The sequence below is a fragment of the Poecilia formosa genome, unplaced genomic scaffold (assembly GCF_000485575.1).
Source record: "Poecilia formosa unplaced genomic scaffold, Poecilia_formosa-5.1.2 Scaffold120, whole genome shotgun sequence".
In the NCBI taxonomy this organism is placed as follows: Eukaryota; Metazoa; Chordata; class Actinopteri; order Cyprinodontiformes; family Poeciliidae; genus Poecilia; species Poecilia formosa.
The window spans coordinates 1,380,118-1,404,418 of record NW_006800059.1 but is presented as its reverse complement, the minus strand read 5'-3'; the positions used below and the strand labels follow the sequence as shown (position 1 = coordinate 1,404,418).

At 40.1% G+C, this 24,301-nt stretch overlaps 2 protein-coding genes across 6 annotated transcripts; both read right to left on the bottom strand.

Moving 5' to 3' along the window:
* Nucleotides 1–1,460: 1,460 nt before the first annotated feature.
* Nucleotides 1,461–9,399, bottom strand: LOC103144040 (specifically androgen-regulated gene protein-like). 3 transcript variants are annotated; one of them, XM_016675689.1, is made up of 4 exons: nucleotides 9,190–9,399; nucleotides 5,571–5,777; nucleotides 4,329–4,491; nucleotides 1,461–4,197 (listed from the first exon to the last, which is right to left on the bottom strand). In XM_016675689.1, exons 2-4 carry the CDS (start codon nucleotides 5,685–5,687, stop codon nucleotides 2,633–2,635), a joined length of 1,845 nt encoding a protein of 614 aa, XP_016531175.1. In that variant the 5' UTR covers nucleotides 5,688–5,777; nucleotides 9,190–9,399; the 3' UTR covers nucleotides 1,461–2,632. The 3 variants fall into 3 exon arrangements, with proteins under 3 accessions (XP_016531175.1, XP_007560883.1, XP_007560884.1); XM_007560821.2 differs by having other exon boundaries at nucleotides 1,461–4,224; nucleotides 4,335–4,491; XM_007560822.2 differs by having other exon boundaries at nucleotides 1,461–4,224; nucleotides 4,335–4,491; nucleotides 5,583–5,777.
* Nucleotides 9,400–12,614: 3,215 nt separating this feature from the next.
* Nucleotides 12,615–20,239, bottom strand: LOC103144037 (ankyrin repeat and SAM domain-containing protein 1A-like). 3 transcript variants are annotated; one of them, XM_007560816.2, is made up of 12 exons: nucleotides 20,168–20,238; nucleotides 19,665–19,763; nucleotides 18,879–19,025; nucleotides 18,290–18,397; nucleotides 17,383–17,553; nucleotides 17,155–17,289; nucleotides 16,995–17,066; nucleotides 16,795–16,881; nucleotides 16,582–16,719; nucleotides 15,605–15,787; nucleotides 14,346–14,440; nucleotides 12,615–12,718 (listed from the first exon to the last, which is right to left on the bottom strand). In XM_007560816.2, the coding sequence occupies exons 1-12, from the start codon at nucleotides 20,204–20,206 to the stop codon at nucleotides 12,715–12,717; spliced, it is 1,278 nt and encodes a 425-aa protein (XP_007560878.1). In that variant the 5' UTR covers nucleotides 20,207–20,238; the 3' UTR covers nucleotides 12,615–12,714. The 3 variants fall into 3 exon arrangements, with proteins under 3 accessions (XP_007560878.1, XP_016531235.1, XP_007560877.1); XM_016675749.1 differs by lacking the exon at nucleotides 12,615–12,718 and adding an exon at nucleotides 12,799–13,980 and having other exon boundaries at nucleotides 20,168–20,239; XM_007560815.2 differs by lacking the exon at nucleotides 12,615–12,718 and having other exon boundaries at nucleotides 12,799–14,440.
* Between the last annotated feature and the right edge of the window lie 4,062 nt (nucleotides 20,240–24,301).

Below are 24,301 nucleotides of genomic sequence, written 5' to 3'. Positions count from 1 at the left end.
TCTCAGATGTGATCAGAACAACAACAGTAAAAAAAAAAAAAAGGTGGATGGTGTAAGGCTCATCTATGCACCACACCCATAGTGGCATGCCAAGTTATGCAGTTAAATGAGATTCACTGTTGTCACAGTGAACAAACTGGGTTGTTAATTATTATATGTCCTCACCTGTGTAGAAAATGCTAAATGAAATCAAGAAGAGAAAGAATGAATATATGATTTAGCCCCTTGCAAACATGTCTGTATCCCTGGAACCTTTTGCCTCCTTACAATCAATAACATCAATCTATATTAATGGGATTGTATGAGATAGAATAGAATATATGTGTAAATCAAATTTTGGAAAGTGTTATGCACGTTTGTGCTCTGTCCTTTTGACTCTAATACCTCTAAATAAAATCTTTAAAAAGACACTTAATTAGTGGATAGGGTTCAGCTTTGTTTAAAATAATCAATGACAGCAATTCCAATAAAGGTTTAGAAGTTTGTTAAAGAAAAATGAATGAACAGAGGTATCATGAAGTACAAGGAACACGCCGGATAGGTTAGGGCGATGTTTAATGCAGAGTTAGGTTAAAAGACAATATTCAAAGCCAGGAAAAGCATTCGTCAGAGAAGCAGCTAAACTTCTCTGGTTAACTCTGGAGGTGCTGCAGAAATGTGTAGTTCAGGTGATTCTCAGGGAGAATCTGTTGGAACCACATTCTTATGCATTTCCAAAATATGTCTGATATGGAAGAATTACAAGAAGATGGAATAAAAGTGTAACTCTTCGGCTATGTTGTGGTGGAAAACAATGCATGGATATATGTCTTTTCACATCATCCCGACTATGAAATATTAAACTGTACACGCTTTAATGCCTTCATTTCACAGTGACGCGTTACTCTATTACATAGAGTCCCAAATTCACTGAAGTTAGTAACAAAATTTAAACGTAAAAAGGGTATGAATAATAGCTACAATTCTAGATCTGAAAACTAAATATGATATACATAATGCGAATGGTATGCATTTCACATTTTTAGTTCCATTTTCAATGCAAGCAGTGAACTGAACAGATTAAAAGAGCAAAACTAATTGTACTTTAAAAGCTTGAACTTAAAAGTTCCTCAGTCAAGTGATTGTAGCAACTATGTTCCATCAGGGCTGAAAAACAAGTCGCACCTGTTTTTCCAAAAGTGGAGAAACCAAACCTGAATCTGCGCGTCAGTGTCTGCTTTGATGTGACACATGGGGGCTTACATCATTGTGATTAATAATCATGACACACTTTAAATGCAGGTTATGTCATTTTCAGATAAATGCATCGATACCTGCTGCTCCCAGACTGACTCCACGTTGCAGTAGCTGAAGTGTAGAGTTTAGTTTTTAATGTATGAGCCAAACAAGGCAGATGTTTCAGATTTTGACCATGTACTGTATTTGTTTTTAAAGATACAGAAAGAGAGGCTTCAACACAAGTAGAAAGTGTTTTATACAGTTATATATTTAATGAAAACATAAAAATAGTTGAGAAAGTCAACAGGATACAGTTAACAATAAATAGAGAAAAAGTCTTTGAAAAACAGAACAGACTCTGGGTCGGTTTGCCAAGTTTTACCCCATTTCAGGCCCATGAGACAATTCATTTCTTAACAACTTTTTATAAAATACGCAAACCTCTGATAATCTAATTCTACGTTATTTTCCAAAAATTACCTGCAATTTCCTACTTAACTGACTGCAATTCTGCTTCCTGTTTGGGCCAAATAACGTATGAGATTATGACCCCTTACTAGCCCAAAACAACTGTGAAAGACCTCCTGGTCTCAAAATCATGTTTAAAAGCAGTCGACTACGAGTGGATCAGAGAAAAAGTTATTCTAAAGCATCGAAAATCACAGTGGTAAAGAAACGTGCCCTGGATGGGAACAAATTCACAAATGGTCTGTGAGAAAAAGCTGGTGGGAGATGACTCCTATTAGCACCCAAAAAAAGTTAGGAACAAAATGACCAAAACTGCAAAAGTATGAAATGGTGAAAGGTTGAAACAGCCAGCAGCAACAGGTGGGATTAAGTCAAACAAATTAGCAGATAAACATATGTTGTTACAGACTCTAAAAGGTAAATAATATCAAAGACATTATAGCTAACATGAGTCTGATGTAAGAAAAGTAAAACACAAGCTGCGTTTACATTATAAATGTGTGTAAAACTTTGTTGACATTCCGAATGTCAAAACTATTTCACAATTGCGGTGTTTCCGTTAGTTAAGAAAAGCAATTAAAATCACGTGAATAAGTTTCTTTTCATGCAATAAATCTTTTTTTTTTTAAATGCAGCGCCAATATCCTCCTACAACTTCCTGTCTTCATCTTTTCTGCCAGTAGCAACATCAGGTTGTTGCTCACATGACTTATGTGATGCAAAAAGTGTTTTCATTGCAGTTTTGTGAAATACACTAATTTTGACTTTTCGATTTAAGCTATTATATGGTCAAAGGAAACACAGATACAGTTAGCGTGCAGTCAACCACATGGTATTCAGTGGAAAACAGAAGCATAACAATGTGGTTAAGGCACTCCTTCAGCATTTTAAACCCAGATATAGTCTGCATCAGTCTTTTTACAATATATAAAGCTATGTTTGGAAGCTAGTCTCTGAGCAGTCCCAGCTTCTTCAGGGCCTTGCGCCGGTCCTCTTCATTCTCTGGGCGAGGGCAGATCATCACGCTGATGCCTTGAGATCGAGGCAGCTTGGAAGACTCTCTGTGGTGGAATGCCTGTGTAGGTTGGGGCTTCTGGGATTCTGACGTTCCGCTTGCCACCAAACCCTCACCTTTAGGGTGATTAAAGTCTTTCCCAGTCCCCAGAGAGGCGGGTCTTGGCCGAGTGTTGCGCAGGTGCTTTGGGTCTTGCTCGCCACCAGCCATCTCCAATAAGCTCAGATTGGACATCTGGCTGCTCAGACCCAAACCAGATCGCTCCAAGGTTGCAAATTTCATATTGATCACCTTTGGCGGCGATGTGTTAGGCAGGGTACTGAAAGTGGCCTCTGTGACAGCAGGAAGTTCGTCACCTGAAGGCCCAAATCCATCGCTGAAAGCTGCAGGTGCTGGGAGGATATCAGCATCCTGGATGGGAGGAGATGCTGAAGAAGCTGATGGTGACACAGTAGGAGTCAACGCAGACTGTTGGAGTACAGGTGCTTGTAGGGGACTAATGACTGGGGTAAGAGATGGTGTTACAGGGGGTGTGTGAGGAGCAGGACTGACTGGAGGAGAGGGGCTCGCCAGTGACCGTTTGTATGCAGCAGATTTTGGAGGAAGCTTAGGGCTTACAGCACGACTTGATTCCTCCTTGTTGTCTTTAAGCAGTCCAAGCTTTAGGAGGGCCTCCATTCGAACCTTCTGAGGGTCCAACAACATCCGATCACTGTGGGAGGGCACCGAATGCCCTGGGTTTCCATGAGAGACAAGTGTTGGTGACTTTGGTGACTTTAAAATAATGTTTGAAGGTAGCTTCTTAGGTTTTGGGGCCACAGCAGGTGGATTTCTGGGCTCTGAAGGCTCAGTGGGGGGATTCATTTGGGGTAAAAGGGAAGCAGCGTCTGAGGCTTTGCTAGAAGAATCCTCAGCAGTAGAAGAGTCTACAACAGATCTCTTCACAGAGGCTCTCAAGCGCATCTGCTCCACATCAACAGTTCGTTTTTGCTCTGTGAAGTCGTTTGATGGTGGGGAGACTATGGCTGTGGCTTCTGGTGGCAGGACCACAGTCGTGGCCTCCACGGTCATGGTCTCCGGTGGCGGGACCATGGTCATGGTCTCCGGTGGCGGGACCACCGTCATGGCTTCCGGTGGCAAGTCTGGTTCTGGTTCATCTCTGAAGTCTGTTGGTGGAGGGATTATATCCAGGTCATTCTCTGAGGCATCTCCAGAATTTGTGACATTCTCAAGCTCAAGATCTCCATCGAACTTTGAAACGTCAGTTGTTTTGTCTGATGATGAGGTTGTGTAACCAGAGTTAGACACCGAAGGATCAGTTTCAACTCCCAGGTCCTCTGTTTCAACATCTTTCATGCCGACTGCAGACGTGGAGGCAGATTGTGGGTTGTAGTTTTGATTTGCAGCGTGATGCTCAGTTTCACACTCTGTGGTTAATCCAGCAGATGGAGGATCTGCTGTTGTGTGGGGAGTTAGAGTGGATATCCTGAGACTTCCTGATTCGAGCTTTTCAGTGGGAACATCTGAGAAAAAACAAAAGCATTGTTAACATTTCAATCACTATCATTCATACAGACAGTGCATGTCACATTCAACTAGTGTAGAAATCACCCAAAAAGTATTTGGCCATTACTTCTTATCTGATCTTGTGGCTCCGTCTTTGACCACACGTCTGGCTCGTCATTTGATAAGCCACTGTCTTCCTGCACTTCCAGTGCTTCGATTGTTTCCTCCAGAAACATCAGACATGCCTTCTCTTCAGCAGATAGGTACTCCATACTATCCTCGCTCTGGAAAACAATAAACAAGCCTAAGTGTACTGAAGTCATTTCAAAGTTCAAAGTCAAAAATGCATAAAATGCCATTATTCTTTCAACTGATCTTACACATTTCTAACACAAAAATAATCAGTAAGATCTAAAACAGGAAGACCAGACAACGATAATGATGTGTCCTCCATCTTGAAGCCTGTCATGCTCTATGGCAATACACACAAAACAGGACAGGAATGTATTGTTTTAATGGATGTGTGGCTACAGCAGTTTTTGCTGGAAAAATTATCTATGCAGGAAATGAGGGTGAGCTCCATAGAAAGTAGAGGGGGCAGATTTCTCCTTGCCCTCCAACAATAGGCCTTCCTTTGCAAATAACTTAAGAAACAACTGGAATTTTGGACTCAAGGGAACCAATAAGTCAAAGCTGAGGGAAGAGCACAATGTATGCTATGGCTGGAATGCAGATAGATCTAAGATGGAGTCAACAGCCAGATCACTGAGGTTAGTGCTGGTGTTGAGCAAAACATTGTTCAGGTAGAAATATGTTCCTTTACTGGCAACTTGTTTCAGTGGCATTTTTTCCCTGGGTCTTAACCAAAGACAGGAACATTTAAATACAGATGTCGGTTTTCCTACTTCTTTTAAATCCACAACATGTGTAACGTAGGCTTGAAGTGACGTTTTTGGGTCGAAGGGCATGTTGCCGACAGAGTACTGCAGGCGTGACAGATGAAATGTGATCATGATTTGGTATCTTCTGGTTGTGTTCTTTACCGTCTTGTGCTTGTTTTTTTCCTTTCAATGTCTTCTAATAATAAAAACTAGTGTAAGCTAAATGTCTAAACTCAATTAAATTGGAAAACCTGTAAAACTAATGACTAATGGCCTTTATTGTTTCCTCTTGTCTAGTTCATTTTAAAGGACGCTCTTTGTACAACTGCTTATACCGAGACATTTTCATTAGGTCTGTAAATTTGCTGAAATACGTCATTACAACCAATCGCAAATCTATGTTCTTCTCTTTATTTTGCCAAGCGACCTTAAAGAAAGGGATAATCTCCCAAAAATCAGATGAAAGACATAAGGAGACTTACAGCGCCACTCACCCAGGCAGAGTTTGTGCTGATTACACTGTCACAGCTCCCTGCACTGTCCATGTTACTCAGTGACTCCATGGCAACGTTGCCTGGCCATGTGCCACTCTTCGACATTGCACGAAGACGCGCGTTAGTGCTGGAGCTATGTGTCACTATCCAGCCTTGCTCGAGTAAATCTCACTCCAAGCCTGTCTGGGAGAGAATCTGTAAAGTCGAGAAGAAGACGACAAGCAAGTGTTTAAGAAACTTCCAGAAAATAAATGGGAGCATGAGGAATAAACCTTAGGTGAACATGCTAAAGAAGGATCTCAAGACATCAACCAGGAAGTTAAAAGCAGAGTGTAAATCTGTCTTTCAAACAGACAAGGGAATATACAAACAAATCAGTTACAAACTGGCTTAAACACAACGAGGTCAGTCATTTGGAGTGGCAATAACAAAGCCTTGACACTGGTCCCAAAGGAAATATGTGGACAGAAATTAAAAAGTTATGACGCGAGTTCTGTCAGGAAGAGATTGTGGAAAAAAACCCTAAAAGTTTTGCACTCATTCACAAATAAAAGTGCTTTTAGTAGTCCTTACTGGGCTAAAGCAGGAAATTTAGTTAACGAAAGATGGCGATAAACAGTGGTTAAGAGTATTTTTATAGAGTGTAAGTGAATAAGTGGTTTAAACTGCATCTATTAAATAATAATAAACATGGGCCGGGAGGCTAAATATAGCCAGCATATTAGTACATTTAAAGGCACGATTTCATCAAAGTGATAAATGCCACGACAATCCTACTGACAGCTCAACAATCTTCATAATGTAACAACTGTCTTGAAATGTATCCCCTTATGCCAATGAGATCGTTAAATAAAAATAATAGCTAAAGTAGAAAACATTTGCATGGAAAGCAGTGTTTGCATTTAAATAAAACATTAACAAGATAGTCGGTCACCATGAAATGCAAACATTTCAATTGATTTTATCATGTAGTGAAAAGCAATTTTTGGTAAAACTTTAAACTTCTACGGTCTGTTAGACGTACAACATCTAATTTACTAGTCAAAATAACTGGATGTTTTCTGTAAAGAATGGAGAACCTTGTAAAAGTGTTCATACACAAACTTCAATGCAGTTTACTGACGTTTGATTTAATAAAGGAAACAGAACATTCTAAATATTTCCTAGGTAGATCAAATTGTAATTATGACATTATAAGGCAAGAAGTGGATTTTATTTACAGGCATCAGAGTAAAAAGTTATTCAAATCCTACACGCGAATCTATGTGAAACCCTTGAATAAAGCGGGTTTCTACCATAAAATGTTCACATTCATAAGTGACAATTTGAATGAACCACATTTACATTTTTCATGTGGTACATGCGATTTTCACATGTGAAATTCATTTTTTCTGTAAAGTAAATGAATCTATTACTGCATTTAGATCACAAACTTCGCCTCTAGTGGAATTTTTTAAACCTGCTCTTGAACTTTTTTCCTCCCTCTTTTCAAGAAAACCTGAAATTCTGGCTTAAAATTGGACATGCAGCAGAGGACACGATTGAACACAGTCATAATTCAAACATTTTTTGATTAAGTGCTACTAGACTAAGAATAATGAAAAGCTCTGACGAGACATGAAACAGTGCACTGTGAGTCATGTATAATTTATGCAAAGATAACTAATGTGCTGTGTAGTGCTGCAGAATGTTTCTCTGTTTCCTTGATGTCACTTCAAGCAACTACTTGGTGTTGACAGACCAGTCACGAGGAAGGCATGCCTGACAAAAATAATACACCCAGTCGTGATTTACTAAAAGGCTACCAGGATGTAATAAAAACCTTTGACCTGAAAAAGAAGCTAAAAGTTATGTACTAACAGTTTTACTTGAGTTTTCACTTTAACTGCATCAGTAAAAACAGCACATAGTCATTAGATAAATAGAACGTAATGTACTGTAAACGACGTTGTTGCACCCGCACACAGGTTTCAGGCGGCGCTCGCCCAAGTACAGCAAAAATGCCTTTTATTGTTCTCTTATCTCAGAATATTTGAGTAACTACATCGAGCCAGCAGAAATGAAGATTGCACACATGCTTTGTCTTCCACAAGTTTGCATGGCATGGATGCAAGATAAGATTTTTTGTTAGTCTCTCATAGGAGACATTTGTCTTGGAAGCAGGGGCAAGACTGCAGTATTTAAAAAGGTTTCTGAAACAAAAATGTAGAAAACATGCATCTTTGAGTGCTGAAGTCATTCATATCACTAGAAAGTTAGGTGGAGGAGAAGATGCATCAAGTACAGGGATAATGGCAGCCTGGTGAGAATTCTAGTGTAAATCCGCTAACATTTTTTAGAATAGATTCACAAGGTGTATACCACGGACGTATACAGAACATGGGATGCGCCTGTCATTGAGATAAGGTTTCTTCTGAACAAAAGACAACGTTAGAGGCATCTGAAGGCTGCTAGCAAAGCAACTCTACAACTCAGCAGGCCCACAGGCTAATTCCTTCCATGCCATACTGCATTGCTGCAGCAATTCATGCAAAAGGAGGTCCACCCGAATACTAAGTGCATAGAAATGCAGACACTTTTTTAGAAGTCTGACATTTTTGTTTAAAATAGTATTTTTTATTTATCTTTCAATTTTTCGAGACCCTGAATTGAGTTTTTATCGTCTGTAATCCATAATCGTGGAAATTTACAAGGAATACAAGCTAGTGGACAAATTTTAACAAGGATCATATTGTTTACTGAACGGATAGGAAGTGGTTGATCCACGGGGAAGTACCTTATTTTACGAGATAGTAGAAAAACTAATTTGCAAATCTTGTTGTTTTACTTGCAAATCCTAACTAAAACATTGCAGGACACCAGAATGGCTTCTCGTATTCTGGAAGTGCTGGCATAAACAGCTAGCTAATAGGCAGCTGGGGAAAAAACCTGATCTTCAAAAAACGCCCACATTAAGAAATGTTTTCTGAAAACATGAGGGGGTTGACTAAACACATATCGGTCTCCGTGTGAAAGCTTCAATAGCTGCTAATTACTGTCCCTCCCATTAGGACATTCAGATGAGAAAATGCAGGACAGAACCAACTGGCACAACACCTTCCAGGGCAGAACAGGACGAGAAACCTGCAGTGCAACAGTGGCACCCACAGCTGAATCAGACCTCATGGTGTCAGGAATGTCACTCTACTTGCTTCCTTGGCTCCGAGACAAATCTGATTCAGCCAAGGACTCTGATGTGACTGGGTCTCACAGTTCACCTGCAGAAAAAAACTCCTACAACTATTTGAACTAAAATGGGATAATCAGCAGTTTCCATCAGTACATTTTGTGAGCCAGACTTATTAAAACCCCCAGTACCATAAATTACAGTCTCAAACAGGCAAAACTGCGAGCGTGGTAGTACACGAAAGGTCCAAAAAATGTTAAGTATGTTTTCAATGGCAGAAGGTCTGCTTGAACTGGTTTATGGTTACAACATTAACCAGGTTGCTGCCCCTGACCATACAAAGGTACTAGTAGTTTTTAATAGTCTAAGCGCTCTTTTCTTTCATGCTCATTCGCAAATAAAAGAAACGCGTCACATCAGGAAAATGTCCCAATAACTTACCTGAGGGCGCACAGAAAGTTTTGAATTCCGCAGCAACTTCGGTCCTCTTTGTCCTCACAGACACACACACAGCTGTTGTCCACTCTCAGTCCATAGCCGATATAAAACCTCGCACAGGTGGGGGCTGTTCCTGGAAACAAAACTGCGCAAGGAGCTGACCGTACAGGTGTGAAACCACCTCCAGGACTACAGACAGGTGAGGCATCAACTTCCGTATATGGTGGGGAGGGACCAATCAGAGCACGGCTCCAGAGCCGTTTCCAAGGTGACAGCAGCGGCAGGCAAATGAGCACAACCCAAAATTGGCCAAATGTATTTACGTGGAATCAGATTTTTATTTATGTTAATAAACACAGAAAGTGAATTTTACGAACACATAATTCAATGCTTTTTTATTTTAATATGTTTGCAGGCAAACCGTTTTGTGGTTGTGTCATTGTGTCATGTAATTTAATTTTGTAGAAAATTTGTCATTGATGCACCATCAAAACATAAACTCACTGGTCACTTTGTGGACAAGTGTTGGACCACCTTGTGCCATCAAATCTGCCTTAAATCCTCTTGACGGCGATTTAACACAGTGAGGAGTTCTGGTCCTTTTTGACATCATAGCATTGGACAATTACTATTGTGTTGTGAGATGATCATCCATGATGCAAATCTCCATTTCCTTCTTACTCCAAAGATGTTTGTTGAACATGGATCTGTTGACTGTGGAAGCCATAGGAATACAATGAACTCGTCATTTTCAAGAAACCAGTTTGACATGATTTAAGCTTTGTGCCATGGTGCATTATCCTGACGGAGGTAGTAATAAGAGACTGGGTACACTGGTCATAAAAGGACGGACACGGTCAGTGAAAACTCTCAGAATGTCTCTGGCATTTAAAAAAGCTCAATTGATACAGAGTCTTCCACATTACACCATCATTAGCATGAAGCACTGAAACATGTCATGAGATCCATGTCTTCATCGAAGCTAAATTTTGACCCCACTAGCTAAATGTTGGAGCCAAAACAGTCTCACCAGGCCAGGTTTTATTTTGGCTAGGCTTAGCTTGCACTACACTTCAAATGACATTAAGTCATTATAAGTCCGTTTTAGCTGGTTGAGTGTCACCCAGGAATAGCACCACATGTTTGTGACTATGTAAATTGAAATCACCACCATCCTCTGCCCTTTTCCCCTCGAGTTTTTTTATTTTTTTTTTATTGCATGCCAATGGCACTACATTTTACTTTTCAGAATAAAGAAGCACTGTTAACATCATTTGACAGAATTATCAGGTCCTTTACCTGCCAAGTTCGCAGCTACATAACTTCACGAGCAGAATTAAACTAGTAGGCCATTTTAGATGAGATGAATATAAACTGGTCACTTTTAGAACATGGCAGAAACCTTCAGCAATCAGCGACGCTTCTGCTCTCACGCAGCTACTCTTCACTTAAAAATAATTGTAGGAAGGCTTCATAGTTCTCAGCTGAAGTAAATTCTTTGCTGCAGTAATTTTCTCCCGTTGACTCATTTAACAACAGCTGGAATGACGGCTTGAATATTTGAAATTATTTACAGCTGACAAAAATATAAATGTAGGGCACGCAAACAGGAATGCTTTCAGCTTGAGCATATTCATAACACATTAGAGTAATGAGAAGGAAAATGGAAAACAATGTATAGTAAACCTTGTAATAATGCTTTGGTTGTGAAATCACAGCAGGCTTTGTTTGCTTCAGGAATGACAGAAGTTGTTTGGAGGCAGAGTTACCCAAGTCAACCTGAACAAATTGATTTGAGCAAACCACGTCGACACAGAAAAACTAGTTGGGTTACGTGTTTAACCAATATGCTGTTGAGAAAGAAGGTAGGTAGTTTTAACCAAACAGTGGGTCAAAACATGATCAGTCTAAGCTGGTATCTGTACTCAGGATGAAAAAAAAGCTATTGTAAAACATTCTATAATAAAACAAAGTAAAATTACAAAGAAATACTGGCTTGAAATATATCATTATGTATAATGAGATTACAGAAAATTGACATTCTGTGTAGACTTTTTAAATTCCACTGTATGTATGAATGTCAACAGCATGAGCGTGCACAGATGATAGCAGTATAAGAGCTTACAAAAACATAAAATAGCAAAAAAAAAAGATTCAACGAAGGAAATAATTCTAATCCCAACATTTATTAGTTTTACAGTTATGAAAAATAACTATAAAAAAGACTGGAAGCCCAAGATTATTTACAATCTTTTTTTTTTTATGAATTGAGGTCCCTCTGAGTCAATTCCTCAGCCTTTTTTCTTTTTAAATCACAGGGTATTTATTCACGATATGTTTTAGTTTATAAGACATAGTCCTTTGCTTTGACAAAAACATCAAAAATTATATACGTACATACATACATACATATACACATACATACACATATATATATATATATAGATAACTATAAAAGCCAAAATCATTCAAGTATCAAAATACAGACTGCTCTAGAATCATGTACATTTCCATTCTCAACATATCAGATTAGTTCCAAAAAAAAAAAAAAAAAAGTCTCCTGATCCTTGGCAATGTGCAAAAGCAGCACTGGATCAGGCCGATGGCTAGCAGGTGCCCACACCGGGATGCTGAAGAGGGCGCACCAGTGTGTCGCCACACATACCACAGTTAAACCGTTAAGTACCCAGACTCACACTGATGCACCCAATAGTACCATTAACAGTCAACGTACAGGGAGTTACCTGGAAAAACATGTTGTACCCTATTGTTCTGTTCTGCAGCTTAAAAAATAAAAAAGTCGTACCAGCCTGCATGGCAGGTTTTGGTGAATAATCTTGGTAAGATTAAATTAAACAATGGGGGAAGGAAAAAGGTGAGTGCGCCAGTCATGATCCAGTTCCAGCATTAGGACACTATCAGTTCCATAAAATGAATAAAACCAACAAAATAAGAATCAAATCAAATAAAAGTGGGATTTCATTGAGAAATGTCTTTGTAGTGTTGGTTAAAATGTTTCTCCCATGCAGGAATATACTAGGCTGATGGTTATGGAGAGAAGCTCCGATATCTGAACACAAAGGGTAGTCTGTGCGTACAGTGCGAGGTCTCACTCTCTCTCTCTCAAAAAAAAAGAAGAAAAAAAAAGATCAATATTCTCACTTGTGCCACTTCTCCTTTCGCTACAGATTTCTGCATCGGTGCACACAGGTATGTTTTCTCAAACAGTGAACACCAAGTCTCTGTGAGGGAGGCTACAGCTTGTGAATGCATGGAGAGCAGGGACACTGCCACACTCTGATGGGCAGGAAGATGTGTGGAGAGGTCAGACGAAAAGGAGCAGAGCCTCTTCTTTGTCTTCGGGTCTCCATGCGTGCTGCGAGCATGATCGGACTGATGACGCGATGAGCTGCTGCTCATCACTTTTCGATCAAAAAACACACACAAAAAAAAAACCGCCAGCTCATCCCCATCATGCAACAGGGTTCATTCCCGTCCCGTCTCGCTTAATGGGAGGAGCAGCGACATTCAGCTAAGAGAGGAGGGAGGGGCACGCAGACACATGCACACAATGTAAGATGATTAAAATGGAGTGAAAACAGAAAACACATGTTCACACAAACTGTTCCTCCCTTTATGTAATGCGTAACTTTTTTTTTTTTTTCCAGCAGCAATGTATTCAACAAGTATCATTGGCAATATTACAGAAAGGCAATGCAGACAGGATGAATACTGAAGGCATTTGTTGTGAAAAGAAGAAAAGAAGGGAGAGCTACACAGAGGAAATGCTGTTATTTTTATACAAAAAAAAAAAGGTAAAAGTGCTTAATTACTGTCAGTTCACTGTAGAAAAATCGTCTGGCTGCACCCTTTTGCTCTGATTAGACAAATTAGAGCATAACAGTCCAAATATACAGTACCTTGCAAAAGTATTCACACACAAGTTTAAAATATGGTCATCTTAAAACCTCAACGCCCAACGCCTTCTATAGACTTTTTCTCAACTAGCATCATTTCTTGTACCTCCTTTTATTTTGGAGGTACAGGAAAGCTTGTTAGAGCTAATCTAAAGTGACAGGAAGTCAGTTGTAACTTTGGAGGAGTTGGACAGGTACACAGCCCAGGTGGGAGAATAATGTTAAATAGACAACTTTTATTAAGTTCTACTTGGAAGCAACATAGGGGACACAGCAAATGGCATATCAAAGAAAAATTCATAGATGGAGTTCATCCAATCTGAGTTTGAGCTACAATATAAAATCTTAATGCATACACATGCAACTCTTTTCAGATTGTAAATAGGAAAAAAATTAAAAACATGCTACCTCTGATCAGTTATGCACAACTCTATATTGGTTTTTAACAAATAAATGCACAATAAAAAAACATTGAAGTTTGTTTTTGCAACTTAAAATGTGGAAAAAAAACAATTGCATGAGGTCAACACTTCTGCAAGGCACGTTGATTTGGACTTTTTGCTGTGTCAAGTCCTCTTTCTAAGAACAAATCCCCTCTAAATGAGCTCCTCACAGTGCTACAAGAACTCAGCGTGGCTTTAAGCAAGCGGCTAATAGTAATAAACCTCCTAAACACTCGCACTCCCACGAAAGAGGAGCAGCCTGCTAAAGCCTGATGGATGCATAGAGTTAGGAGAGCAGATCCACAGTTTTCTTCTGGAAACATCCATCCGGGAATGGGATGAGCAAAGCGGGTGGGTTCTCAGATTTTTCTCAGCACTCAGCGAAGTCAAAAGATGGAAAGATCAGAGCGAAAAAGCTTCAGAGCGGCCGTCGCCTGATGCAGCGGGAAAGAAAGAGCTCATCACCGAGAGGAAAACAGTACATTTGCAGTCGAAGGGGAAAGAAAGGGAAGCGGTGAGTTAAAGGAGAATATGTTAGTGCCAGACTTGTTGAGTGATTGCGATAACAATCAATGTAGAAGTGGTGAAGGTTCAACTTGGAGAAGGAGCAACAGAGGCTGGTTAGCTGTCACAGGCTGTGTCGTCAGGAGGTGAGGGGAAGTGGACGTCCAGCGCAAAGGAAAGGGCTGAGTCACAGTGAAAGGCACACAGGAGGAGGGAAGTAGGAACAGCCAGGCCAAGGAAGGAGGAGGACGAGGAGGAGAACGGGGGGTCCGGTTAGAAAATGGTGGTCTCATACTTAGTGCTGATTGAGCGTTTAGATTCCTTTGGATCCACGAGCCACGTGGCAGCGGTGTGGGGCTGCGACTCCCCTTCTTGGTCCAGTACGTCTCCCTGTGAGCACAGAGGAGAGAAAACGTTACAATCTTCACTTCACAACTGAATCTGTCTGTATAAAAGTGTGTTAACATGTTGAAGTGAGTGATCACATAATCTGCTGTGGATTTCTATTGAAGGAATGTCATTTCTTCTCTTTTTTTCTTCCATTGAAAATGGTGCTGTATGTTTAGAGTAAATGCCCTGGAGGAACATACACCTCTTAACTTTCCATCATGTTTCCTTTCATCACGCAGCTTTTCTGTCTTGGCAACAGAAAAGCGCTCCCTCTGCATGATGCTGCCACCGTCATGTTTCAATGTGGGGATGGTGAATTCGGGGTTATGTGCAGTGTTAACATTTTTCACCACAGATGACACTATCACTCATCTCTTATTTTATTTAAGTTTCATTTGGAAACAATAAAGCATTTTTGAATAGAATCTGGCAAAAGTATCACACATGGAAAACTGCAAATTATTCTCTATTCACTTCACAGTCAAGCAGTACTTTGTGTTGGTCAGTCAAACACAATCTCATTGAAATTAAGTTTCTTAGTCATCATCTGAATCTACTCGACTTATTTAACTTGTTTTGACTCATTCAGATCCGCCTTTATTTTCAACTGGCAGCAGCTGCCCATCTTAAACCCTGGATAAGTATGCTGAAACTTCAGATCAACTACAATCAAACAGCCAGTAATGTGTCATTATGCAACATGGCTTCTCTGAGAAACCCCACCCTATAAATGACTATGACTGGCTCTCTTGAATTGTTGTGCTCTCAATCGTGGCTGTTGTCTCACTACCGTTCCCAAAGCTGCATGGAACCTTTGAGCTTAATTTAAAACGTTGTAATATTAAGTCATCTATGCAAATAAAAGCATCTAATAACAAAAGTATACATGTGACTGGTGGGTAATATGTCTAGTATAGTCCAGATAGATCGTCTTACTGTTAGATGTTCACTAGGGGGCAGCAAAGATAAATAATAGAGAGGAATACCGAGAGATGGAACAAGATGGACAGGCTGGATGCAGAGACAGGAGAGACCTGTAGGTGGTGCCTGTGCAACAGTTATAGAAACTTAAGATATTTATGATTGCATATGTATCACCTCTTCAGTGTATCTGCATTTGGAATCAGTTTTTTTTCTGTTGTTTTTTTTTTTTGTCCCACTCACCCCCGACTTCCGAACACTCCCTCGCGGCTTGGGCACAGGTCGACTGGACTTGGATTCATTGACGTCTGAGCTGCTTCCTGCAGGGAGACCCTGATGCTGTTTGGTCCTCTGGGCCTGCAGAGCCAGCTGATAGGCCACCTCAAACGCCTGGCCCAGCGTCAGGATAATCTCATAGGTCAGGCTCTAAGCAGAGACACAAAATCAAAGAGTCAGTTTTTATTTTACAAACTGAATCCTTTTTTTTTTTTTTTTTTTTACAGTAGTGTAGCTCAAAAAGTAACAATAAAAACCTACTAAATTAGGAGTAACATTTCAAGCTAAAAGTAAACAACTGGTTTCATATTCATGATCACTTTAAGCTTATTGGTGCCCAATGTCTACTACTAAACTGTAACTAAATACAAAGACATTTTATAGTTTTCAACATCAAACAAAATTTTAATTCAAAAATTGCAGAGGTTTGATAATATTACTATTACTCTCTGACAAATACAAATTAAATCATTTTTTTCCATAATAGTGTAATAAAATGTTATAGCCTTTAACAGGATCAACAATTATTTAAATCTGACCTGGAGTGTATAAAACACACCAAAAAATTACATCATTTCAGTATTTATCTAATAAAGATGAAGAACTTTTTCTATAGCTACAGCTGTCAAATGGCACCAATCAACACACCTACTTACTCAATCACCTGTATAAAAGCTGGGGATATTGGCAGCTATTAGATGTGTTAACACAAATGCCAAAGCAGAAAGACATCAACAATTACCTTAAAGAAACGATTATTGCTGACATTCGCTTTCCTGAAATTGGGTTTTGCAGTTAATGCAGTAGTTACTCCACAAGCTGATTAGGTCACATTGAGAAAATGACCCAATTATTCAGATTCTATTTCCCTTCAGTCTTGTTTAATTATAAAACAACAGTCTATATGCATTAACCTTCAGATATGGATCAGTGTGTTGACGTACCACGTCTATTGTGCTGAAGACATGGCAGTAATGGTGGCTGGTCTGCAGGTCTTTAGTGATGTAGGCAAACGTACACAGGTCCTCTGGATCCTGGGCTGCACATGATATGTTACGGATCTCGTGCTCTGCGATGATGTTCTGCAGCAAAAGGAATATATATTCATGACATTTATGAAAGAAATGCAACCAGTACGTGACCTGAATCTTAGTTACCTTGTTTGCTGCGTCTATAAACTTCACGCCCTTGTAAGTGATCGACAGAACGATAGTTGGGATTTTTCTCATTTGTTCTGTGGATCTCTAGAGAAAAGGCAAGCGCAGGCATATAAACACACAAAGCTGATTTACTATTGACTGATCGTGAATATACGTTTCTTTATTGTCTCCCGATGTTTGAAAGTCTTATTACATACCCGCATTTTGGCACAAGCATCCTGCGTGGATTCAATACCCCTCAGATCTTTAATCAGCATAGAACCAAGATACTGCAAATGAGCAGGAGATACGAGGTTGCTGATCATTTATAACAAAAGCAGCAAACGAGAAGTCAGAATGAGAAAGGTATTAGCGTACACTAGCTTCATAGGCGCAAAATTCAAATATGAGTTTCTCAGGCTGGTGGTGCCAGTTCTGGACGGGGGCATATGCTGCTAGACTCGGAGGTCGTAAGGTCAGTCGAGGCTCCTGATGAATTTCTTCATATCGCTCCTGAGACAACAAAAAAATTAATTAAAAAAATCAACACAGAAGCCTGGAAGATGGCAACCATACCCACCACATCCCAGAGACGTCAGCTCATACCTGAGGCTTTTGCCTTCCGCTTTGATATCTTTGGGCGACGTCATAATCCGTTTCTGGTGCTTTTTTCCTGCCCGGCTCTGCTGCGGGCAGCAGCGGGTCCATGGAGCGGCCGCTGTAGGGCTCCACGTGACTGAGAGGAGATGAGGTCTGGGATCCTGGCAGGTCCTGACACTGCAGAGAAAAGGTCACACAGAGTTTATCACCTAGCACTTAGTTAAATAAGATAAAAACTTTTATTTCTTTGCAACATGCATATTGATGCAGATAACTTTGTTTTCACCAATTGTAAAGTTGCTTAAAAAGCAACTTTACACACATATATATATAATTATTATTTTTTTAATCTTAGTAGCATAACATCACTTTGAAAAACCTGAACTTTAATTTGGGTGCATGAAGTCAGTGGGGGGAAACAAAATCCAGTTTGCAAAGATTGCAAAATATTAGAATCCCTAAAGAAATCGAGGGTTCTGTCTTATTGTCTCATTTCTTTGCTCTCCCTAAAGTTTTTCTCCAGGATTTAGGTTGCGAACCTGAGGAAGAAGGTTGATTCTGGCTCTTTTGAACCATTCCTGCCATGTGTTTTGGATCATTATCAAGCTGAAAGGACCAGTGCCAATTGATTTACTTTTTTTTTCTGGTACATTTGACAAAACTTTAATTTAAAATCTCCCAATATCTCAACATGTTCATGTTATACATTAAAAGTACATAGATGCTGTAATTAATAGTATTACTTGGGGAAAAAAATAAATAAAACAATGATTAAGTTGCATGATTATGCTGGTAGAATAGAGTGATTTATGATAAATGTTGTATTGTATTGGAGTTGTTGATGTATTTTCCATATCTGTACATTAAAACATTTACATCAGACCACATAATGCGCAACTTTGCATGTTCTCACCCTGATCTGAGACAACCGAGGAGGTTTGACAGGAGGCTCCTCATAAGGCCTTTCAGCTAAGGAGGCTATGATGCGTTTCCTGTGACCAAGCAAAGTAATCTTAAGCACCTGCAGAGAAAAAAAAAAAAAAGTGGGACATCATCTACTGAAGACACAAACTTTAGAAAAACATCACTCGTTTAAAAGGTCATCTGTGGAGTCATCCAAGTACTAACTGTGAAACAGTTTGTTGGAAGTCTAGGAATAATCCACAGACGTTACTGCAAACCAAAGACATGACTGCTTCTCTCAGAAGTTGGACCTACAACTCCTGTTGTAGGTCCTCCAAGATCTCCTCTTTTGGAGGAGATCTTGGAGGACCTACAACTCCTGTTGTAGGTCCTCCAAGATCTCCTCTTTTGGAGGAGACTTCCTCCTCCAAAAGGAAATCTCGTCACCTCCTAAAAGTGACGCGCTAAAAACATCCTCTCTACATCCGAGTGTTCACCTTCAGAGTTTAAACTGACAACTCCACTTCTGTGCGACACTCTTGGAAACTAATTTCACCGTCTGATACTCTGCACAGTCTACCTGCGTCAATGTGACTCACATTGACGATCTCCAGCTCCCAGAGGTTTTTCACACAGTCCAGGCTGCGGTAGCCGCTGGATAGGAAGTTGGTCAGGTACTCGTGCAGACCCAGATTCTCCAGCCAGGCAGAGAGGGAGCTGCTGCCGTCACATCCCAGGGCTTTCACCTGCGGAAGGAGAATACAGGAGAATGATGATGATGCCAGTGAAGTGAATAAGTAATTAGTAATTGTCACCAATTTCTATCAATGCCTAATAATTGGGCACAAGTGTAAATGACACTCTCTAATAGAATAACAAACATTTTGGGAAAAATGCTGCAGCAGTGTGAAAATCAGTTCAATGAGAGTCAGCAGTGGTGCAATGGCAACTGGAAACTAACAATTCAAAGCTAAACACTCTTTTTTTTTTAAAGTGTTGGCATCTAGATTCATGCCAGCAGGTGCTCTGCATTATAAACCCAGTAAGAAATTAAATGGAAAACATTTGAGATAAAAAGCTGATGTAAAAAGACTTCAAAGACTTCAATGTTTTATGCAGAAATTTTAAATTCAAATAAAAAAAAGGTACCTGTATTTGTACATTGCTTGATTGAGACAGTGCTATTGGACATGTATAGGAGTTACAGAAAATATATATAAATATTACTAAAAATTCACACGAGTCTAATTAAAGTGCATAGCTATAATGACTATTTCTCAAATCTGCAATGTGCTTTAGTGTCAAGGAAAAATGTGCATCTTCCATTAGCATGGAGTCTCATTATGCTAAAATAACTAACGAAGTCGGGGTGAGGATTCCGTCACCTTTGGTAAGGAGCGTGCTGCATGCAGGATCTTCTTCCTGTGGCTCGGATCTGTGATCCCAATCTCCCTCAAGTCTTGGTCCTCCATCACGTTGTTCCCCTGCAGAACAGAACACAAGCACAGCCGTTATTGCCAATAACGGGAATAGTGACTACTAAAGAAACTCTTAGGAGGACTTTGAGGAAAACCATGCGACCTCTCAAAGAATAATCCAGTTTAGAAATCTATAACCTAATCATCTGTTTTTAATCCCAAACAGGCTGCTTTTATCAAAGGTTAAATATAGCCAAGACTAATATTCCCTGAGAAAAGACTTTGCTGGTGAGTTAGTATCGATTCCAGATACGCAGCATTGCAAGAAAAGGTCGGCCATGACTGAGTGATATTCTCCTTAGACTGTTGAAAGGGGAGCACTTAAATGAGACCTAACAATACTTAAGGACTGGACTGATTAGGACGTAATGAGTTATGGTCAAGCTGGTCTTAGTCACATGAAATATCACCTTGGAGACAGTGTGGTAGATAAAGCAGAAAAGATCCATAAATCAATGTCTGTGATGCAGAGAGGTCAGCAATATGAGACGGAGGAGCAAAACAGCCGACGCCTGGTAGCCAGAGCTAACACTCAGATCAAAACGCATGCCAAGAAGGAGTGGACGTCGTTTGTTTTACTGCCCTGTTTGCTAATTTCACGGACCTGCAGTCCAACAAATAAGGCTTTATGGAGTAATCTCGCTCAAACCGGCCAGTAAGTAGTCAGCAAGAACTGCAAGTACACCTTGCAGGCTGCACATCGACAAGGTCAGCAACTAAATCTCATCTGTTAAAAGTATCAAAACGTTCCCCGCGGCTGCTGTATCGGGGACAAAATTGCGACGCCTCAGTATCCACGAGGCTGACTTTTCAGTATGTGCCTCGGGTTAATCCTTTCGTGCTCAGACTTGCTCAGCACTAACGGGACGGAGGAGAGGTCGAACCCGAGGACCTGTTTTCCATGCAGAGGCTGCAGATGTAAACAAGGCGTTTGACTGTCCAATCCGTCAGTGTAAAAACCGGAGACACAGGCGTCAAACTCCAGTCCTCAAGGGCCGATGTTCCTGCAGCAAGCTGCGTCTCTGTCAGCACACCTGATTGACATAATTAGGTCATTTCAGTCCTTGATTCAGGTGTGCTGGGCTTGGGACACATCAAAAAGTGGCAGAACACTGACCCTCGACGACTGGAGGTGGACATCCTTGCTGTAGAGCATTAGTGTCAGGATACATGGGGAATCACAACTTTAAGCAGTAATATGTCCTGTTTAATTTATATAATAACAATTAATGGAATTTTTAGATGGAAAAAAAGGAGGAGTGCTAAATAAGTAAAACTGAACTATTTTACAATAGCAATAGCACTCCAAGCTCACATTAGGACGCGATATCTTTGTTCTATTAATACCCGACACTCCGCTGACGTCATAACGATCATCTCCTAGCAGCCTCTGAGCGCAGCCTTTCCTGCTGAGGATTGTGGGAAGCTCAGTGGATAATAGCACTTTTACAGAGTATGGATGACTGCATTAAAGCCTCAGAAGATGAACTGCTAAACAGCTTCACGGAGAGAGAGATATACACCGACTTCACATATTTCCCGGGGAGCGTTCAGATTTTTATTTTCTACTGGGTAGTTGCTGCATTTAGATGGATATATCTTTTTAATTGTGGGTACTGTGGCGAGACCTTGCACAAATTATTTTTTCTTGAGTTGTGGGATTTTAAAAAGAAAATATACGGTTTATGACGCTGGGGCTTAAAGAATCATCTGAACGCATGCATGGATGTCTTTCCATCAGATGTGCTAGTTTCCATAAAGCATGGTTTCCATGTTTCTATTTAAAATACAATTTTTCTTCAAGGTGCTGCTGGACAGAAAAACAGATTTAGCAGTGCTACCAGTGATGGAGAAACATTAGAAAAATAATTTTTGGAGTGATATTAACATAAAAGTGTCTTCTTTTTTTTTTTCGTAAGCTAAAAAGCTTTGATAAACTGGGTGATGCAGTGGGGATAAATTTGTGGTACCAACTGGGTAGAATCAACAAACAAAAACTGCATTTTTTTTTTAAAGATATTCACTGCATACTTGTGTAAACTAGTTTGTTTTTTTTGTTGTTTTTTTTTTTCAAATTGCACAGTTAATTGTGGCTCTAGGTCTAGTCGCCTCTTTACCAGCTCTTATTGTGTATGGTTGGTGCAAAAGGTGCATGAAGGTCTTTGGTTTGAAAAGCACCCCCACCCCTCCTCCCTCCCCCCCAAAAAAAAAATCACAAAAGAACAAAATGACAAAATGACAAAGGGAGAAATCACCAGAAACTTGACCATTCCTCTATCACTGCACTACTTTCTTTCAAATGCTCCTCTTTCCCTCCGTCGCTTATCCAGAGAAAGGCCACAGACTTCCCACTGGACAAGAAGTGCTCTGAATTCATACTGGGCAATCAGGAGCACAGATTATTCAGACCATCTAAAGGACATCCAGCCAGTAATACTGATAATCACAGTGTGTCCTGCTAAACTGCTGCGATCAAACTATTCAGACCTGAAGAAAGAAGCTGAGGAAGTCGTGACTGGTCAAACAAATCTGCATATTTGCTTAACTATATATTAAAATATCATAACAGACAACAGAAGAATCAATCAACTCACATTCATTTAAATGTTAATATATGGAACCATTACTTTAATTTTTCTGCAGGGTTTCTCGACATTGATAAAATTCTGTGAAAACGATTGGGATGTTTTTTCATGGCAGTGTACAGATACTGAAAGACGGCAAAGATAGAAAAACTGTTGAATTGGAGATTAGAGAAATGCACCATGAAAAAAATTAACCAATGTCGTGGGATTTGATGCTTGTTGTAGCCTCTGAGCAACTGTCAGATTAAAAACAAGCTTCCACTAAAGAAGACTTTGCTACTAAATTTCATGTTCAAAGAAAATTTCCTCTCTTCAATCTGAAAAAAAATATATAAAAAAATCTCTGGACACAAAAGAAGCTTGGCTCAAGCCCATAATCCACCAGAAATTAAGATTTCCTACATATTTTTGTTAAATATTCCACAGTTTTACAGACTCATGTTTACAGAGTTCATAGCTATTTATGTTCATTTATATTCATGTTATAATACACAAGTTCACTATGAATTTACGACAAATCTTTGTACAACAACCAGAAAGTTGGAATGAAGGGAGGAAGGAGGGGAGTGAAGAACGCAAGCATGGAAGCCAGAAGGAAAGATCATTCGGAAAGAACAGGATCCTTCTGTGTCTGAGCATTACTTGCACCCTGGCTGTTAGGGGAGCCGTTTTTGGGCAGGACATTTCTCCAGCAGTCGATAAAAAGCATCTAATAGGCTTCAGGAGCAGAACACAACACAATCAGTGCTCCTATTGATCCAAATCTTGAGCCTGGAGGGCAGGACTGACATCACAGTGGACCAAGTGGAGGAGTAAAGACTATTTAATTAGACACCAGGTACAGCAGACATGAATTAACCAAGAAACATTTATTTTCAACTTGATTTAAACAGCATACAAAGGTTGGAGTTTCCCTTTAAATATGGGACAGATTTTAGGACAACTGGTGGTCTCCAAAGCTGATCAAAAACAGAAACAGAATTGTCTTTTTTTTAGCTCTCTGCTCTGAAAAGGAGGGGATTCGAGGCTGAGGAAGACGGGTGTGAGCTACTTAAACCCGCAGTACGATTAAAACCCAGGGAGAAACATCAGAGGCTTCAACACAGACTTATATCAACATTAAAAAGGATAAAAATAAATAAATCTTGCGTTACGTAAAACATGAAGGTGGCTGAGACATACATCAGTGATCACTGCACACTTCTGTGTATAAATAACAGCAGAAAATTCTCAATTAGCAAATATTTATTTGTCAGATGTATAGTGTTTCCAGCTCTCCGGTGCTTATTGAATTGAAGACTTATGGAACTTGTTTGCCAAACTCGATTAAGCCGTCTGTGTATGATGATTTCTCGCTGAGCAGGATGAAAACAGATCCCTGCTGGTGCTAAAGTGAATGTGCTTTTACTGCGTCTATTTCAGAGTTTGTTTGTTTTGTCTCTAACTCTTCGTCACCAGCTGGGTCCCTCGTCCCCTCCACCGCCTGTCCTCGTTACTCCCAACAGCACCTGAGCTAACTCACACTGGCACTGAACACCACAGGCCGGAGAAGTGCGTCGGTAAAGCAACAGCTACCCGTTGATCACTCTCCAAACTGTTTTTTTTTTTTTTTTTACAGTCAGTTCTGAGTGAGAGGACATGACATCAGCCTCATGAGCTCTGGACAGACAGACAGACTGACTGAAACTGCTGGACATACCCGAGTCAAGGCCAAACAAAGGCGAAAAATCTGACAGAAGCAGAGTTTCTAACTTCTTACTCTGAAATTGGCTCGCAACCTTCTACCAAAAGTTTATGTCCCTAAACGACTTGTGGTAAATGCACATTTCTTCCAACAATGGCTTTCTTCTTGCCCACCTTGCATAAATGCCAGACTTGACAAATAGTTGCTCTGTTAACAGATTCTTCAACCTGTCTTGTTGGTCTCTGAAGCTCATTTTGCAGCTGCACCATGCTCTG

Excerpts from the sequence above, each read along its gene's own strand:
- LOC103144040 (XM_007560821.2), bottom strand. The coding sequence starts at position 5,687 with ATGTCGAAGAGTGGCACATGGCCAGGCAACGTTGCCATGGAGTCACTG. Across the intron at positions 4,492-5,570 it reads CTGCCTGGGTGAGTGGCGCT|AGCGAGGATAGTATGGAGTA; the intron begins GTAAGTCTCCTT and ends ATTGTTTTCCAG. Across the intron at positions 4,225-4,334 it reads GCCACAAGATCAGATAAGAA|ATGTTCCCACTGAAAAGCTC; the intron begins GTAATGGCCAAA and ends GTTTTTTCTCAG.
- LOC103144037 (XM_007560815.2), bottom strand. The coding sequence starts at position 20,206 with ATGGATCTTTTCTGCTTTATCTACCACACTGTCTCCAAG. Across the intron at positions 17,554-18,289 it reads CTCGGTTGTCTCAGATCAGG|TGTCAGGACCTGCCAGGATC; the intron begins GTGAGAACATGC and ends TTTTCTCTGCAG. Across the intron at positions 16,720-16,794 it reads TTATAGACGCAGCAAACAAG|AACATCATCGCAGAGCACGA; the intron begins GTAACTAAGATT and ends CTTTTGCTGCAG.